The following is a 20468-nucleotide window of genomic DNA, read 5'->3' as shown; positions in this document are numbered from 1 at the left end:
CCGTGCCTAGACTCTGTGTTGCTGCGGATGACTTATTTTTTGCACTGAGCACTTCTGGATCAGGGCCAAAAAAAAAAAAAGAGAGACAAGAAAAGAAAAGGCAAAACAGCTGCAAGACAGTGTGGGAGTTACTAAAGCTAGAACATGACTGTCTTATCCAATATCCTTTTTTGAAATAGATATTTGGCTTTCCATATAAAATGTTAATCAAATATAGTCCGTTTAGAATTCAGTAACTCAGTAAAGTTACTCCTCTTGGAAAAAGATGCATCTCAGCACATGTATATAAGACATAGGTGGGAACTTGTGGCCCTCCTGATATTTTGGCCTACAACTCCCATCAACTCTAAACCACATAGCCAACAGTGAGGGATGATCGGAGTTGTAGGCCAAAACATCTGGAGGGCCATAAGTTGCCTTTCGCTGTATTAAGGAGACAAGTTAAAGTAAAGAATTCAAATGTTTCGGCAAAAAGCAAACACTCTCATTGGAGAGAAGAAAGCAACAGACTCCATCAAGGATTAGTCATGGGACCGATTTTAGTAACTATGTTTCTATTTTATCGAAACCTGGGGAAGAAGAAACGGTTTTCGTAAAATGTATGGGTAACAGCAACCCACAAACATTGTGCAGGAAACTGTGCAAGACAAATTGGATGACGTCAAACTGAAGAAATAAAACAGTAATTAAATACAGTACTATACCATCTATTCAGGTGGGTGGACACACCATCTATCAATACTTTTGGCTGGGAGCTCATCAATTGGACTGGAAAGAGAAAGTGTTCTTGCAATATTGATTTATCATATAACTGAATCAACAATTTCACACAACTGTAAAGAAGGTAAATTTATTCTTTACATCGTGTCTAGGCAGTGTGGTGCCTGTGGCCATTAATGCTCTGCCAGATAACTTTCTCAGCACCCACTAAGATGCCCTACACTTAAAAATAACAATAAAATATTTTCTTACTGGTAGCTGGGATTGCTGTGAAAAAGGTCTCTGTTGGTGCTGAAGACTGTGAGTTCAAAGGAGTCGTTTCGTCTGTTGGAGCTCAAACCCCAATTTTCCCTTGTACTCAGTTTTTTGGGCAGGTTACTGGTCCTTCGTCATACTTCTGATGGCAGCCATTTTGTGGTGTTACCCAGGACATTTTCTCAAATTGCCCAAAGTGTCCAGAGTCCAAAAAGGTTGCCAAACCCTGCTCTATAGGCACCAGAAATGTCAAACACATAGTTGGAGATGCACAACTGAACAGAGGGGAAAGATTCTAGAGCGGAGAGGTAGAGCTGGATGTCATCAGCATATCTGTAGTACTGAAAGCCGTGTGATTTGCTGAGATCACCAAGGGAAAGAGTACAGAGTAGGAATTGCACCGTGCTGCTCTAGAGCAGAGGCCACCCCAAGGAGTCATGAAAGGAGACTATTCAACTTTGTCCACTAGGCACCCTGGTAACTAAGCGATGAAGTGATGAACTGGATGAATAAACTAGAAATGAGGCAGACTTTGTTTAATTGCAGTGAGGTATTAATTGAATTCCTAATTCTAAGAAGGACTGAGGGGACAGGAGCAGGCAGAAGTAACATCGGGGCCTGCTCCTGCTGGACTCTTCCCCCCCCCCAGGGCAAACTGCCATCTTGGCCCTGTGGGGAAGAAGAAGGACTGAGGGGACAGGAGCAGGGAGAGGTAACATCGGGGCCTGCTCCTGCTGGACTCTTCCCCCCCCCCCACAGGGCAAACTGCCATCTTGGCCCTGTGGGGAAGAAGAAGGACCGAGGGGACAGGAGCAGGCAGAAGTAACATCGGGGCCTGCTCCTGCTGGACTCTGACCACCACCCCCCCACAGGGCAAACTGCCATCTTGGCCCTGTGGGGAAGAAGAAGGACTGAGGGGACAGGAGCAGGCAGAAGTAACATCGGGGCCTGCTCCTGCTGGACTCTTCCCCCCCCCCCGCAGGGCAAACTGCCATCTTGGCCCTGTGGGGAAGAAGAAGGACTGAGGGGACAGGAGCAGGCAGAAGTAACATCGGGGCCTGCTCCTGCTGGACTCTGACCACCCCCCCCCCACAGGGCAAACTGCCATCTTGGCCCTGTGGGGAAGAAGAAGGACTGAGGGGACAGGAGCAGGCAGAAGTAACATCGGGGCCTGCTCCTGCTGGACTCTTCCCCCCCCCCCCCGCAGGGCAAACTGCCATCTTGGCCCTGTGGGGAAGAAGAAGGACCGAGGGGACAGGAGCAGGCAGAAGTAACATCGGGGCCTGCTCCTGCTGGACTCTGACCACCACCCCCCACAGGGCAAACTGCCATCTTGGCCCTGTGGGGAAGAAGAAGGACTGAGGGGACCGGAGCAGGCAGAAGTAACATCGGGGCCTGCTCCTGCTGGACTCTTCCCCCCCCACACACAGGGCAAACTGCCATCTTGGCCCTGTGGGGAAGAAGAAGGACCGAGGGGACAGGAGCAGGCAGAAGTAACATTGGGGCCTGCTCCTGCTGGACTCTCTCTCTCTCTCTCTCTCTCTCTCTCTCTCTCTCCTCCCTCCCTCCCTCCTTGACTCCTTTTCCTTGTGTGTCATGTCTTTATTAGATTGTAAGCCTGAGGGCAGGGACTGTCTTTTTTGCTAAGTGTAAGCCGCTCCGAGAGCCTTTTTTGGCTGAGGAGCGGGGTATAAGTATGATAAATAAATAAATAAATAAATAAATAATTCTTCATTCTTGGTATTGTAATAGCCACACTTTTTCCTCAAATAAATATTTCTCTTCAACATTAAACTAGATCTATTCAAAACAGCTTGCTTTTCAGTAGTTATGTTGCACATTTATACAAAAAGAAAAGCTGTGTGAGCATTGTTACTGACAGTCAAATACACTGTACTATGGCAAATCATTGCTACAGATATTGAATGAAACAGCAACTTGTGAAAGAATTCTTACAAAGTTCATCTGACGGTCAGGTCACAGATGTCAATATCCAACAACAGACACATCTGATGAGAAACTGGCTGATAATGAGGAAGTTATTCCAGGAGTATGAAAATTGATTTGTAAAAGCCTCAAGTTACCAGCTTGAAACTGAGGAACAGGAAATGAGGAATGTGAACAACCAGCCAGCATGTATTATGTTTCCCACAATAGTTCCAAACGACTAAAATCTTCACAGAAGATAATCCTAGCTAACTCACATTAAAAAGCTTTCCCACACAATATCATTTTATTCTCTAGATATATTAATCCTTCCAAAAAATATGAAATATGGTATTTCTATGGCAACAATACACAGAGAGGCAGACACATTCCATACATACGATTCGGTATTTTGTCGGAGCACTTTCTGTGAATGTAGCTAAGAAAAACATGGTAGACGTGGAACACAAGTACAGGCAAGTCTGGTTCTTGGCTCATATCCCATATATACTACTGTAGTAGGATGCACATTGTCCAGCTTATATTATTTATTTATTGCATTTTTATACCGCCTAATAGCCAAAACTCCCTGGGTGGTTCACAAAAATTAAAACCATTCAAAGTATAAAAGAAACAGTATAAAAACTTGATATAAAATACAATATAAAAGCACAACCAGGATAAAATCAGCAGCAGTGCAGAAATACAAATTTAAAAGACAAAGTTAAAACAGCAAAGTTAAAATTAAATTTATAGACTGTTAAAATGCTGAAAGAATAGAAAGGTCTGAAAGAATATAGTGTATATGCCATGCGAACCTCCTTAGGGAGCTCATTCAACAGCCGGGGTGCCACAGCAGAGAAGGCCCTCCTCCCGGTAGCCACCTGCCTCACTTCCTTTGGCAGGGGCTCACAGAAAAGGACCCTGAGGATGACCTTAGGGTCCGGGCAGGTACATATGGGAGGAGGCGTTCCTTCAAATAGCCTGGCCCCAAACTGTTAATATTCAAAAGCAACAGTATTTCCCCAATATACCCTTTTTGCATAATAGAATACATGATTTATATATATAAAAAAACTTTCTGCTAAAATATATACGAAAGCCTTGATCTAATGCATTTAACTGATCTCTGTATACATAGATGATCGGAAAAATGAAAGGTGGGGGGGGGGGGAGAAGTTCCTGTACTGCATCACCCAAAAGGAAGGAAGACCGCATATCAGCAAGCACACACCATGCACAGAACTCTGAGGCACGAGGTTAGTAGAGAATTATTACAGGTCAGTGCTGCTGGCCGTAGTGCTACACAGCACTCATGCCACCCCCACTCCCCTAAACACATACATCCCAGTCCTTCGTAGGAGGCTGAAGCCTGTCCAGTTGTTATTGTTTATTTATATACCAACTTAATTTATCACTTGTTTATAAATTGGACTTGTCCTTCAATATTACTACGTCCATGATAGCTAACAAATCAGATAAAACTGATAAACACATATGAACAATTGAAAAGGGGGGGGGGGGAACAATAAAGGTTTAACATTGTAGCAACAGGACAAAACCAATTCAATTTGTTTTACCAGTATTGCTTGGTGGTGAAAGGCCATGAGAGTAAATGCCAGGCGAGCTTCCCTGGGAAGAGCTGTGAAACTGCAGATCTTGCAACAAATATATATATAGCTTGTCCCTAAAATTAGCCTCCATACCAAAGAATTGGAAAGTAGCCAATGTAACACCAGTTTTTTAAAAAAGTTCCAGGAAAATCCAGGAAATTTTAGGGTAGAGCTTATTTTCTGATCTCAGAAAATTGGTGGAAAGCTTTATTAAAGATAAAATTACTGAGCATATAGAAGAACAAATCCTGCTAAAGAAACATCAGCATGGCTTCTGCAAAGGAAAGCCCTGCCTTAGCAATTAGTAAGTGTTTAGAACTCTCTGAGGCCTCATCTATACCAAGCAGGATATTACACTATAAAAGTGGTATGAAAGCGGTATATAAAAGGCAGGAGCCACACTACTGCTTTATAGTGGTACTGAAGTACACTGACAACTGTTGGGGCCCATTTACACATACCATATACCGCTTTCATACTACTATATCCTTCTTGGTGTGGCTCCTGCCTTTTATATACCTGCTTTTATATACCTGCTTTATATACCTGCTTTTATATTCAAAGTGCAATATCCTGCTTGATGTAGATGAGGCCTGAGCGTGTCAACAAGCATGTGGATATAAGTGAACTGGTAGTCATTGTATACTTGGACTTTCAAAAAGCTTTTGATAAAGTCATCATCTCTTGAGTAAATTTAAGTCAGAGGATAAGAGGATAGGGCCTTAGCTAGACCTAAGGTTTATCCCGGGATTGTCCGGGGTCATCCCTGTTCATGTAAATGGCACACAGGGGATCCCGGGAGCAGGCAGGGACGACCCCGGGATGACCCCGGGATAAACCTTAGGTCTAGCTAAGGCCAAGGTCTTCTCATAGATTGGTAACTGGTTAAAAAACAGGAAGCAGAATAGGGATAAAAGGACAGCTCCCACAATACATGGAAATATGAAATATGGGGTCTCCCACAGATCTGCATTGTATCAGGTGCTTTTTAATTTGTTCAAAAAGTTCAGGGATTCAGGATGAGCAATAACGTGGCGAAGTTTGTGGACATTTTCCACAAACCAAAGAGGATTATGAAGAGCTCCAAAAGGACATCTCCCAAACTGAGTAATAGGGCAACAAAACTGCAAATCCAGTTCAATGTAAAAAGTGCAAAAGCTGGCGATAGGGAGTGTGTTTGCCTCCAGATGTTGTTGGACTGCAACTCCCATCATCCACCACCATTGACTATGCTGGCTCAGTTTGTTGGGAGTTGCAGTGTCATTTACATGAACAGGGATGACCCTGGGATGATCCCGGGATAAACCTTAGGTCTAGCTAAGGCCTAAGCCAGCTGGGTTTATGGAAGGGAAGCTGGGCTAACACCTAGCAGCTACAACCTATTGTTATAACCATAGATTTAAACACAGATTTATACTGGTGGGTATCTTGGGAGTAAAATATACATTGCAATTGCTTTTTGATCAGATACTCATGCATGGAGTTAGCCATATTCTTAAAAATTTAACCAGGTCTTTGATCCTTTTTAATTGGTGGTATTTTTAATTTGCTTATCACCATAGCATTTAGTTGCAGCTGGCTAAATCTATGGAAGCTTAACAGAACACTTACATTTTGTTTCCTCAAGGTCTGTCAGCTTCCAACACCAGTTTATCACCATGGCATCACCTTGAATAGGCCTAACATCAATTCTGTCATCTACTGAGAGGCTGGGAACACTTTAGAAAAAGCCACACTGGCACTTTAGAAGCCACCATGGAAATTGTTGTTTGGAGGAAGTGAAATTTAAACATTTAAAGGCCTCTCCTTTTTCTTCTTCTTAAATGAAACAAACATGATCTGATGTTTTTCTAGCAATAGGAGAGCCCCCAAACTCACCGGATATCTTTTAATATTGCCTTGGCCTGTTAAGAATTGCTTTTTTCTTCTTTAGGCAAATTAAATACTGAAAGCAGAACACTATACAGATGGGCAGGGCAACTACAACCACGGAAGTTCGAGCTCATCGAAATTCTCTGAACTTCACTTTATAGCTTGGTATGTCTTGGTCTCATTTTCATTTGCAACCTGGTTTTGATTGATTCGAATGGGGAAAGTGTGCATTTCTGTGTGCACCTTTCAAAGTCTGTACTCCCCCCCTCCCACCGACTAAAGAGTGAAAATGCTTACGTTTTTGAAAACTGCTATTTCCTAAGTACACTTTAAAAAAAAATCAATTTTCCAAATGCAATCACAATGTGTGAACATTTTTTTTAGAAAATGTGCTGCTGTTTCAAGGTTGCAAACAGGGTGAGTTCAGATAATTTGCCAACTGAAATGAAATTCTCATATATCTCTAGTCAAAGACATTCGCCCTCCCTTAACTTTTAATTTTTATTTTTATTTAAAGCATTTTTATAGCGCCGCCTCACCATTTCTGGCATCAAGGCGCTTTACAATAACATATAAAACAATTCCATTAAAACTCTCAACCCACATTAAGACAATTCCATTAAAACCCTCACCCTCAAACCATTAAAAGCCCTCAACCCCAATTTAAACCACCCCCTCCCCAAACTCTTGTGAAAATAAAAACGCCTTACAAAGGCATTTGAAGCAATTGAGAGTGGGAGCCTGTCTAATCTCCAGGGGCACATTATTCCATAACCGGGGGGCAGCCACTGAAAATGCCCTGGCCCCCGCACATTCCGATTTGTAGCGGGGGACCATCAGGACGCCCTGCTCCTGAGAGCGAGTCTGCCAATAGTGAGACACAGGAGAAAGGCAAGTACTCAGGTATCCAGGACCCAAGCAATGCAGGGCTTTCTACATGGTCAACAAGACCTTGTAGCGCACCCTAGCAGCCACCAGCAGCCAATGGAGCTCTTGAAGCACCAAAGTGATAGAAGACCACTTTGGGAGCCCCTTGGGAACTGTGGGGACAACCCTGTCTGAGCATTGTTGTCCTGGCTGAGGTAAGAAAGGAGTGAGAGAGGGTAAGGGCTAACTCAGCCTTTACTTTTCTGCCATAAAAGTGAAAAAAGTCATTTCTATAATAGAAAGTAAACCTCTTGTTTCAGGGACACCATTGATTGAGGTGGAAGCAAAACTTATCCCCCTGGTGTGGACAGCTTCATGGGCAGGAGTCAGTCTTTACTTCCCCCATAATAGTATCCCTGACAGCAGCTGTTTACTTTTTCCTAACAAATCCAACAGAATCCTGTCACATGATGAAAAAACCAAATAAACATGTTGCACATGTGGAAATGGTGACACAAAACCCAGCTGTGCATTTATACGTTGTGCTTTGACACAGGCACATTTTCCACACACAGTCACCTGTAATCAGTACTGGACCTGATGATGGCCAAAAAAACCTAATGCTCAAACCAGACAAGATGGAGGTAGTAACGGCTGGTGATTTATCTGCCCCAGAAGGTGATGTTAAACCTGTTTGAGATGGGATTGCTCTCTCCCTAAAGCAGGGGTGGGCAATGTGCTGGCCATAGGGCCCAATTGTGTGTGTTGTTGTTGTTTTAAAAATGGCCTCCAGGGTGGACAGTTAGAAGCCTTTTTTTCCTTTCAGTTCTCCCTAGCTACTATGGAACATTAAAAAGGACAAAATTAACTTCAAAAATAGGTTATTTTTTATGCTTAAGGTACTTTGAAGCCATTCCAAGAGCCATTTATAAGAAAAATAATCATTATTGTACTTGTACCTCAGAGTGCATCTACCAGCCACATTTAATATCCTGTTCGGGTTGGTATGTCAATAGTTTCTAGGTGCAGCGCTTCTGCTAGTTCTTGTGCTGGTATGCAGTTGACATTAGCTCCTGCATCTAGTTTAAACTGGAAAAAAATCTTATCTGTGCCTATTTTCGGCTTCTTTTTGTTTTTTGCCTGCCCTTGTTACTGATGCCAGAAACAGTGAACTTGTGCTACCTCTTGCTTCTGGGGATTCTCTCTCTCTCCCCTGCATCTCATTCACTTGTCTCAGACTTTTACTCCTTGTACTGCATACAAAATGATTTCTCCTTTTGCAATTATGGCAAATCTTTCCCCATGCTGGGCATTACTCCATGTTGCTGTTTCTTTGCACACCTTTTACAGATTTTTTTTCCCTCCCCCTTCCCAGAAGTAGTTTTCTGGTGAGACCTAGTACTCTGCCTTCCTGCCTGTTTGTGGCTTGCTTCTTGTCTATTAATTCCATACACTTCTTGAGATTTGTTCTGCAATTTTTGTAATAAAACTGCCTGTATGTATATAATCTTCCTTTTGTTGTTCTCTTCACACATACCTCAGTTGTCTTCTTTTTCTCCTGTATTCCTTTCCTTTCTTTGTCGAACATGGTGTTCCTGTTACTACTGCTGGTTCCCAATGTCCACATTGTTGTTGAACCCTTACAGCAGTGGTTCCCAAAGTGGGTGGTACCGCCCCCTTGGGGGCGGTGGGATTGCAGAGGGCGGCATTAAGAGGCAAAGGGCCATCAGGGAGGCACTTGAGGTGATCTTTTCTGAGCAGCGCTTCTCCAGAAGGTCTTAAAACCCAGGGACATTTTTATGGGAGAAGGTAGATTGGTCCCAAGCCATATAGGGGAAGAATCCACACATGTATTAATACCATTTCTGAAGAGTCCTTTTAATGGTGAATTGAAATGTTTCAAGAGCACCAAAATGCTAATGAAGAGACATAGCCTGCTTGGTGTGCCCCGCCACGCAAGCTGCAAAACAGAGCCGTTCGCTCTCTTTTCCCTCCCTCCCTCCCTCCCTCCCTCAGCAAGCCTGCGGCGGGTGCTTCGGATTTTGAATAAATATTCAATTAATTGTTACTGTTTTGAATTTTATTGTTATTATCTTCCTTAGTGGGTCGTTGAAAACGGCTATTCTGAATAATGATTTTTATAGTGTAGGGCACTGGGCACGAGTTTGTGGAATCAAAGGGGTGGTTACCTGAAAAGTTTGGGAACCACTGCCTTACAGAATTTCCTACCTTTAGTGGTTTGAGTAATTTTGCATCAATCATCAATGTCATAATATATTTTCTGTTTGTGCTCGAGTTTATTATGTTCCTTCTAATCTCATCTCCTTCTGGATATTTGCCAAAAGTTGTCTACTCACAGTTGAAAAATTGGATTTTAGTCGTCTACTCATTAACAGCTGAGGTGGAGATGCATCTCTCAGTATTGGTGTGTCTCTGTAGCTCAACAAGCTTAAGTACGTACAAATTATGGAAAACATGATGAAAACAGCAAAACAAACCAATCAAGATGTAGACTTCAACTTGCTGAGCTACAGAACAGGTTGGAGAAGTCTAGTGTACAGGACTGCAGCCTGCAGGACTTTTAGTTTTAAATTCTAAAACCAGCAGTTCTAATCTTGGATGTTTTAAATTTAGATTAATGAAAATGCACATGGGTGTTAAGGTATTCCTTGTATCCATTGTGAACTGCTACAAGCATTAAAGAATGATTAGGATTTAAAGGGTTCATCATAGTAAGGTTACAGTGCTATGCCCACTTGGATTCATTTCGGAGTCCAAAATGAATCCAGTTTGGCTTACTTCTTTGCAAATATGCACAGAATTGGGCTATAAATTTGAGATGATTATTCTAGATTTCAAATATAAAATATATATGCATCACATATGCAGCTAATTTACTTTAAATAAGGAGGTCTTAAGTGACGTCTATAAAGAGTTGCGTATAAAGGAGGCTTCAGGAAAATTAATTTTGTTGGGCAAGATTAAAACCTTGGACGTGTACAAATATGTTCTTAAAAACAAACAAAAACAAAGCACTGTTCAGTAAGCCGATTTTATATTTAAAATAGTGACTTCAGAATTGCATTTTTTGCCTTGAATCTTTTAATGCCTTTTCAAGCTTTTCTTTACTCAACAGCTACTTATTTGAACAAAACCAAAACCCAGCAGCTGATGGGAATCTAACTGACCATATATTGGGAGTATCGCTTATAGTCTGTCCCATTAGACAGCTTCAAAACAAGCACGAGACATTCCTAATTTGATTCATACTAGAGCCGGAACATAAATTTACAGGAATAAATTTACCTCCACAAGGAACTCTCCAGTACTTTCCCCATATCAGTGTGGTAATACTTCGTAAGGATGAGAATCACCTAAAGGAAAATAAATGAGAAAGAGAACTAAGCTACATATGCTAGACAATCAAAATAATATTTATTTATTTATTACATTTTTATACTGTCCATCAGCCGAAGCTCTCTGGGCAGTGCACAATTAAAAAACATAAAATGCAAGTATAAATTTAAAACATTAGAAGTTTAAAAGGCAATATAAAACCAGCTACACTAAAGATCAGAGTATGTCTTCAGGAGATGTTTCAAAGATATTATGTTTTCCACCTCCCGAACCACATGAGGGAGGGTCCTCCAGAAGGTGGGTGCCACCACAAAGAAGGCCCGCCACCAAAGTTCTTCGTGGCGGCATTCTGTTCGTCTTGGAATAGCCAGTAGGGCCTCCTCTGAGGATCGTAGTTGTCATCTGGGTGTATATAAGGGAAGGCAGTCTGCTAGGTATCCTGGTTCAAAGTTGTTTAGGGCTTTGCAGGATAACAACATAACCTTCTATGTGGCTCGGTAGCTAACAGGCAGCCAGTGCAGTTCTTTTAATACAGGTTTTATATGAGCAGAGCGAGGTGTCCCTGTGAGCACCCTAGCTGCTGCGTTCTGCACTACCATATTTCTTCGATTCTAAGACACACTTTTTTCCCCGTATAAACATCTCTAAAAACGGGGTGCATCTTAGAATCGCAGGAGCATTTATTATTTCTTAGAATCAAAGCTTTTTTTCTGTTGGTGGTACTGAAATTAGTGTGCAGCTTACAATCGATGGCGTCTTAAAATCGAAGAAATATGGTAACTGCAGCAGGTAACTGCACACACAGGGTAGCCCCATATAGAGCGTGTTACAGTAGTCTAATCGTGAGGCTATCAGTGCATGAATGACCGTGGCAAGGCTAACCCTAACTAGGAACTGGCATAGTTGGCGAACCAACCGAAGTTTATAATATACAATATCATACAAGAAATGTTCTGTTGAGACTGGAAATTTCTGATTTCTTAGAATTGTTTTCTTGTTTTGTTTTTGTGATCAACTGTTTGTTTTTTAAATTAGGCACTGTATGTTCCACTTCGCGGTCAAATGGTATAGTAAACAAAAAGAGTAATCTTCTCGATGGCTGCAATCCTATACCCACTTACAGGGATGTATGCTCCATTGAACTCAATGGGATTTACAATCCAATCCTATATATGTCTACTCAGAAGCAAGGTAATACGTAATACAATCCTAAGCAGGTCTACTGGGTCCTCATTCATCCATTCACTCATTTTAATTGGACTTACTCCCAGGTAAATGTATACAGATCTACAGCTTAAAAGAACATGCACAATCAGAGATATTTTCTTTTAATTGTTATTAACAAACTAGCTCTATTCTAACTGAGCTTCTGTTAGAATGTGAGAGTCCGCAAGAAAGCAAAATCTCACATTCTTGGAATGAGGTCAGAACTGTGTCATGCTGAAAAACAATACAAGTTTAATTTGTTCGTTAATTCATACTCCCAGTAATGCTAATAGATTATAATTTTAGAACTCTGTATTCTGGCAAAGTGGCTATTAATTCACCAGTACATTGCTTGGATTAGGGTTTTTTTTAAAAAAATAATTATTATTTAATATGTCATAAATTAGGCGATAGCATACTCAAGATAATTAATATTAAATATTGTTTTTTAAGTGCTTGTATTATTATTTACTGATGCTAAGAGCTATTGAAGAAAGCTAAGTATTCAAACAATTGTGGAAAAGTTATGCCTTAGGCAAGACTTTTCTTGGGTTGGATCCAGTCCTGCCCCTCCATGAACAGGGTTCCTTCCATTCACAGAGCGAACTTGGATCCAACAGAGAGCTCGGCTGGAGGAAGGGTGTTGGGATGTTGATTTTCTCTCTAAACCTCCATAATAACCTTTCAAGAGGGCACAAAAGGCTAGGTGGAGTGGGGTACGTGGAATCGGCTAAAATCTGAAATCTTCCCCCTTCCTTCAGTGCAAGAGGAACTCTGCTCAAGACCCAAGTCTAGATCCACTTATATCCCAGTCTTCCTTCAACAGACTTAAGAGCAGCTCACATGAGGATCCCAGCCAGGCAGCCTCCCAGTCAGGCACTGATCAGTCTGAGAAATTTGCTGAGAAGACAAATGGCCAGCAAGATCACATTACGCCAGTTCTTTTACAACTTCATTGGCTGCTAGTCCAGGTCCGGGCCCAATTCAAAGTGCTGGTATTGACATTTAAAGCCCTAAATGGTTTGGGGCCAGGTTATTTGAAGGAACGCCTCCTCCCATATGTGCCTGCCTTAAGATCATCTACGGGACCCTTCTCCGTGGGCCTCTGCCAAAGGAAGTGAGGCAGGTGGCTACTAGGAGGAGGGCTTTCTCCTCTGTGGCACCCAGGTTGTGGAATGAGCTCCCCAGAGAGGTCCGCCTGGTGCCTATACTGTACTCCTTTAGTCGCCAGCTGAAGACCTTTTTATTCTCTCAGTATTAATTCTAACTTAATTCTAACTTAAATTTAAATTTTACTGTTCTAACTCTGTATTTCAATCTTATATCAACTTTGCTGTGTGGTTTTATCCTGGTTGTGCTTTTTATACTGTATTTTGTATTTGTGCTTTTAACCTGTTGGTTGCTTTATTGTGGTTTTAATTTTTGTGAACCGCCCAGAGACCTTCGGCTATTGGGCGGTATAAAAATGTAATACATAAATAAATAAATAAATAAATAAAGACATGGAGATGATGACAACGACAGCGATGACAGATCTGCCAGTACTCAAATAACCAAGTAGGTAAACCATAAAGCATGGGTGGGCAACCTCTGGAGGCCCAGAGGCCAATTTACCTTCCCTCCCACCCACCCCAGTAATTCCCTGCTGCTGCACTGCAGAAATTGGATGGTGCAGCAGCTAGGACAGGGGAAAGGGAAAGCAGTTTGCTGCTAAAACCAGTGGCAGGGAGTGGCAAAAGTGGGCCTATTTAATTTTGGTTTTAAAGCTAAATCAGCAAATTTGGCAGCGGCAGTGAGGGCTGGATAGAAGGGCAGGGGGTACTTGCGGCCCAGGTGTTGCCCACCCCTGCTGTAAAGAGTTACAGTTTGGTGGCTCTAAACCAGATGCCAACATCCCAGGTCCGTTTTTTTAGGTTGGCTGATCCCAGATCTGTTTTTTCTTAGGTTTGGCTGATTGTTCAAAGTTGGTTTTTTTCTTGTTTCTTTCTTTTTATTGTGAATATCAACAAACAAACACAAAATACATTGTGAAAACAGGGAGGGGGGAACCACACATTGTGTATAAAGAAGTATCATCATTACCATTGTATGAACCGTTCCAAAAACAGTGTTTTTGATTGCTCAAAGTTGATCTTAGATGTGTGTTGTCTTTGTGTATACTGTCCATTGTGTGTTTTTAAATTTTGTAAATCATTTTTAATGTTGTAATCTCTTGTAAACCGCCCAGAGAGCTTCAGCAATGAAGCGGTATAGAAATATAAATCATCATCTACCAAGGAAAGTACTATCTCTAATCTATTTGGTTGACTAGACTCTTCCTCTGCACTCATATGCCCGGCACCTATAATCAGCTCCATGAGAACCATGAACTCGGTGGCTGGAGGCAAACTCATTGACTGGGTTTGCATGTCACAATAAACCATGGTCGTTTATAAAAGCTACTCACAGTAGCTTATAAACCACCATAACTTACAGTATCATCTGGGAACACTCAAAGCCTGCCCAAAGCCTGAAGCGCACAATTGCAATTTAGAGCTACTGCACATTAGCAGGGTTTTGATGGTGCAGTGGGTGTTTATTTATTTATTTATTACAGTTTTCTACCGCCCAATAGCCGAAGCTCTCTGGGCGGTTCACAAAAATTAAAACCATAATAAAACAACCAACAGGTTAAAAGCAGTATAAAAAGCACAACCAGGATAAAACCACACAGCAAAATTAATATAAGATTAAAATACAGAGTTAGAACAGTAAAATTTAAATTTAAGTTAAAATTAAGTGTTAAAATACTGAGTGAATAAAAAGGTCTTCAGCTGGCGACGAAAGGAGTACAGTGTAGGCGCCAGGCGGACTTCTCTGGGGAGCTCATTCCACAACCGGGGTGCCACAGCGGAGAAACCCCTCCTCCAGCTTTCCCTACTAGGGGAAGCTGTGTATCAGATTTTGCCCCAAAACTGCATACTTCCAAGAGTTTATTAGCGCCACTACTGGAAAACCCTCCCTCATGTGGTAATTTTAAACTTTTAAAGCTTTATATTATACTTTTGATTTGTTGTATTTTATGGTTTTAATTGTAAACTGCCAGACAGATTCAGCTATCGGGCAGTAACAAAATATAATAAATAATAAAATAAATAATATTTTATAGTGCTTTAACTTCATTTTATATTTTGCTTCTATTAAAGCTGCAGGGAAAAGGAATTGACTATTACATGCTTTAATATCCCACCCTTTCTCTTCAGGCTGTGTAGATGGTTCTGATGCCCATTTTAGCTTCACAATAACCCGGTGAGGTAGGTTAGGTTGAGGAACAGTGACTGACCTAAAGTCACCCAGTGAGCTTGATGGCGAAGTGAGGATTTGAACTCAGGTCTCTCCAGTCCTAATCTTCAACCATGCTACACCACACTGGCACACCATTTGATCATCTATCATCCACATATTTGATTTATTTATATGTCCTCACCTTTCCATCCAGAAGGGTCCCCAAGATGGCTCATATAACATAACAAAATCCAATTAAATTGGAGCCACTTCCATCCCCTCTGACACATCGCATTGTTCTGGTTAGCATTCCTCTGTCTGAACGTTCCCCTCCCCCCACCCCAATGCTCATTAGCCCGCTGCAGCTGTGCACATCCCCTTTCATCCCATCTCACTCTTCAGACTGCTGGCAACTGAGTGATCAGATGCCTGGATACACATATTCATTAGGGAATGTGTGTCACTGTTAAAATAATTGCTACGATGCCTGTCAACTTCAAACGGTTAAAATAAAAGGAAAAAATATAACTCCAGTCCAGAGAAGCATAAGCATAGTAAGTCCTGTGGATCTCTATCTCCTTTGCCTACCGAAGAATCGACAAGGAGGGAAGACAGGGTCCCTGGGCCATCTTCCTCTTCAGAATTTAGAAGATGGTATGAAAGATGCCATCTATGAATCCCTGGATTAGGGCTGGTAGCTTGAGACAGGAGATTGCCTCTAATGCAACAGCCTCTTTAGTCTGTGGAGACATGTCAACAGTGATGCACTGTCTGGAGGGAGGAATGCTGAACCCATGTAGGAATCCAGAACTTCTCTAATGAACAAGATATGTCATTTTGGTAGTGTGGGATTTCTCCACATTGATGCAGAGGCCCAAATTGTGAAGTAGGTGACAGGTGGCAGAATTGGTACTCAGGATCCCAGTTCTCAGTAGCACCACTAGAAGCCGTTCGTAGATGTGTGGGTACACAGTGATCTTCCAGAGGTGGAGATAACTGTAAAGATGTCCAAGCATTTGGTGAATACCCTTGGTGCTATAGAGAGACCTTTTTCAGTTCCACCTGGCCAAGTTTCTGAGTTCTCACCTATTTAGACAATTTCTTTGCTACCATCAGATTAAATGAACGACCTGGCATAGGAGGGTTGGTACGGCCGGCCATTAAGGCATTCAGAGTCAACTCTGAGGCATTAAGGCATTCAGAGTCAACCCAAGAAATCTACGTTAGGGTTGTCAGTGGTCTCATATGCCTCAATGGAGTTGCCTCTAGCCAAATAAGGCATCTCCAAGCCCTTGGCATGGGAACAGGTAAATATTTCCAAACTGTAGATCTAGGATTATCCACTGCCTTCAAAGCCTGTTCCCAGAGAAGTGATGGAGTCCGGCTGAATGGTTCCTGTGAGCTGGTTTAGATAGGTTTGTCAGAAAGAGCAGGAGCCCACTTCTGCATCCCTTGCCTAGACGAATCAAGCACAAAGAATGTCTGTCTGTGGAGGGAAGGAGGCGCACACTTTCTGAAGGGCCATGAGCCCTCAGGGATGTACAGCTATCAAAAAGAAAATAAACTACAAAACAACAGGTAAAAAAATACACAATAGAAAATATGAAGGAAAAACTAATGAAAAACATCAGCGTGTCTAAATTTCTTTCTTCAGAAGGAAGATAAATGACCTTTTTATTTTCCCAGCATTTTAACAGTCTATAAATAAATTTTAACTTGGTGTTTTAAAGTTGTAATTTTGCATTGCTGCTGTTTTTATCTGGTTGAGTTTTTATATTGTATTTTATATTATGGTTTTATACTGTTGTTTTATACTTTGAATGTTTTTAATTTTTGTGAACCGCCCAGAGAGCTCCGGCTATTGAGCAGTATAGAAATGTAATAAATAAATAAATAAATTTATATTTCATTGTCTTCTCCCAGTCCATTATTAATAAATCAATTTTTAAAGTATATTCCATTTTAATTCTATGTAAAAAGTTGGGAAGCAAATGCATGAGCAAAATAAAAATAAAAAATGACTGAAGGTATTTTCCTAGGATCCCTGCATTATTTGGCTTGGTATCAATATTAAAGACAGCAGTTTACATAAGTAATCAAAACACAAGATAAAGCATCATAAGAACAGAGTAAAACAGCAAACATAGTAGTAACGGTATAACATCCCATATGCCAAATACTTCCTCATCAGCCTCCAAATGCCTTTTGGAAAAGAAGTGCCTTCCACAATCACAGTATAATACAGAATTGTACTTCTGTCAGTCACTGAGGATCTTTAACAGAAAAGTCTTGGCAGCTTTAAAACCTTGGGAGAGGAACCGGGAGAACTATGGACCCTGCTGTTTAGTTCCCAATTGCAATGCCTTCATTGCAGGCCCTCTCAGTGAACACAAGAGACATACTGAGTTTCTTTTTAAAAGGAGGCTGGCCATGAAGAGCCCTTTATTCCATTTTGAACTCAGAAGTAGTAGAGTATAAATATTTTAAGCATACAAACAACTAGGCATTCTTGCTCCTGATTGCAAGAACTCAGAATCTCTAGCAGGCTGTGGGTGCTGATCAGCTTCTAGTTATGCTAACCTGAACCAGTAAGTGTGTGCCCACCAGTGGGATCCGTTTAGCCAGTACTACATCAAACTTTTAAGACTTGTACTGGATTATCATCGTCATCATCATCATCATCATCATCATCATCAATATACCGCCCCATAGCCGAAGCTCTCTGGGCGGTTTACAAAGATTAAATCCATATGTGGAAATAACTTGATTTTCACAATCCTTGAAGTATCGGAGAGAATGCTGGAGCATATTTCCAAGTGGAATGTTTCAGCTAAGACCAGAAGCAGAACGGGATGCTTAACCATTTCCTATTAACCCCACACCACAAGAAGACACACATCTACAGTGAGGTAAATAAATTTCCAAAACCCTAACCCAGGTAGGGGAGTAGGGATGTCTGTCATGAGTAACTCCACCCCTTTTGGGGGCTGGGAAATCCCCACGGCATTCCTGACCCTGCTTGCAAATGCAAGTCCAGCTGGGGTCTGTTCCTGAAACCCAGGAACTTTTTCAGGGTGATAGTTATTTATTTATTTATTTATTTATATTTATTAAAAGCAATTTGCACAAATTACAGTCGTAATTTCCACCAATTATGCAAGTTACGACCACAATTTGCACAAATTACAGCCACAATGAAGCAGAAATTACTATTTACAGGTGGGGGACCCTGAAAAGTCCCTGGACCAGCAAAAACCACTTCCACATCATCTGGCCACCTAAGCATTGCTGCCCTTGCTGTGTCTCCACATGCTATCGCGCCTCTGAGCAAACTGGGTTGTCTCCCCCACATCTCCCTCCCACCTAGCCCGCCATTTCTCCTGCCCACCACTCAGTTTGCTCCTGCCACACTTCTCCCAACCCTACGTCACATCTCCCCCCACACCTCCCAGCAACACACATCTTTCAACAAGTCGGTCGCCCAGCTCCCGCCATGTCTCTCCCTCAACTCCCAGCTCTATTTACTGCAAAGAAAGAAAAAACTGGAAAATCCGCAAGCTGGCCCAACTAGATGTGATTGAGTCGGGGCAGCTTGCAGGAAGACAATCCAAAGTCCGGAGGGCTGAGCTGCTGAAAGCTCGCCAAACTCCACTCCCTGGATGGATTCCTCTGACACCCTGAAGCACAAGTGCCTCAAGGAGGGGAGCTTCATGACAAATGAGCTGTCTGGGGAAGGGTCCCCGTCACTCTTGCAATGCGCCCTCTCCCAAAGTTGCTTCTGCTTAGGAAAAGTGGCTGCCAGAGGTGTTATATGTTGTTGAATTCTAATAGGAAGGATTGACAGTAACATTTTGAACGCTTGGCTAAAGAGAATTACTCAACCTGCTGAGAACATCGAAATGTGAGGGGGCTCCACATGAGGCAATTTATAATTTCATTATTTCCCAGCACTTTTAAAATTTCTCCTGCCCCCTACACACAGCTGGTTCATTGACTGTGCCTCTTTCCCTCAGCAGCTGTGCCTTGGTGGTAGCCTTGCTCCTCAGTGCTAGTTGCCTAGAGACTGGCTGGCTGGCTGATTGACTCGCTCTGCAGGCTTAGATTCATCTTGTCTGTCATTTTTGGATGATTTATACATCTGAGTATTGTATATATTAGATTGTTCATTTAGCCAACAACAAAATTTCATATTTTGCAATATTCTTATCATATAAGTAATTTCTTCCTTAGGCACTGAAATAATATAACAGTACTTGGTCACCTGAATTCAAATTCCTCATCACCAAAATAAGCCTAATTATCCCTTTTGTCAAAGTGTCATTTTCATCTTATAATCCATGATGTGATGGTATGATGGAGAAGGAGATTTGAGCTAAGCTTTCTTAGTTCAACTCAGGGTTGCTTTGGCGAAAGTAACAAACAAAATGTTACATCCTGATTAGCTTCTACTTTCAAGGCAGATTCCTGGTTGCTGCTTTTTTCATTACGGCCTTTTGAATCCTGAGCATACTACATGAGAAGTAGTTCAATATAGAGAAAAGCATGCTGCATAAATAGTCACATATGACAATCAGTGATGTGGGTTTTCTGAAAAAAATTCAATTAGAATTTTTCCAGACAAAAATTCCAATGCAAATGAAGTCTATTTGCATAGGAAAACTTTCAGTTTGCATCAGAAAAAAATCTGGTGCCCAGTAATGCCCCCGGAAGTTTTGGCTTCCAACTCCCATCATCCCTAACATTGGTTATGATGCTTAGGGCTGATGGGAGTTGTGGTCTTCTGGATGTTTTTCCCTACAAGTGGGCCCACCCATGTCCTAGACAGGACTAATTTAGCATGTTCATTTTGCTTGTATTTAGTAAACAAAGCTAACAAAAGTACACCATGTGAATTTTTGTCCCAATATACCACTAGTACTTCAGCTAAAATATTTGAGGGAGGAAATTAAAGCACACTTAAGGTGATTTAAATGTTGTATTATGTAGAATTTTTAATTGAATTTTTTGTAAAAATCTAAAGACATTGACCCTGTTCTGAAGACATGCTAAACCACAATGGTTAAGCATTTTCAGTTAAACATTACGGCTTAGCATATAATGTGAACCATTCCTAACTATGATAGCTACGTAACCACATTTAAACATGCTCCCTAACCAGTTGCTGCAAAAGGGTTAGCAGACTAACCATGGCTTAGCATGTTGTCTGAACAGGAGCAATAACATGCACTTCCTTAACATTGTTTATATTCAAAACAAACAAAGGTACTGAAAACTGTTAAAACACTAATTAATTTTGGTAACTAAAAGAAACGTGCGTGACAACTGTGCATCTATTTCAACAGAGTTCAACCCTCGTTCACTGAGGTTTTGGGGGCACCTTCAGTTTCC

The 20468-nt window shown here is 41.6% G+C and overlaps 1 protein-coding gene across 2 annotated transcripts in view; it reads right to left on the bottom strand.

Annotated features, from left to right (window-relative positions):
• Positions 1-20468, bottom strand: part of SORCS2 (sortilin related VPS10 domain containing receptor 2) — a 167734-nt gene that overhangs the window by 136681 nt on the left and 10585 nt on the right. For both annotated transcript variants that reach the window (XM_063130150.1, XM_063130152.1), the window contains exon 2: positions 10560-10627. In XM_063130150.1, the coding sequence (XP_062986220.1) occupies positions 10560-10627 (68 nt within the window). The remainder of the gene's footprint in view (positions 1-10559; positions 10628-20468) is intronic.

The sequence above is a fragment of the Elgaria multicarinata genome, chromosome 7, assembly GCF_023053635.1.
Source record: "Elgaria multicarinata webbii isolate HBS135686 ecotype San Diego chromosome 7, rElgMul1.1.pri, whole genome shotgun sequence".
NCBI classification, from domain to species: Eukaryota; Metazoa; Chordata; class Lepidosauria; order Squamata; family Anguidae; genus Elgaria; species Elgaria multicarinata.
Note: the sequence above shows the minus strand (reverse complement) of the source record. Positions and strands in the feature narration are given on the sequence as shown.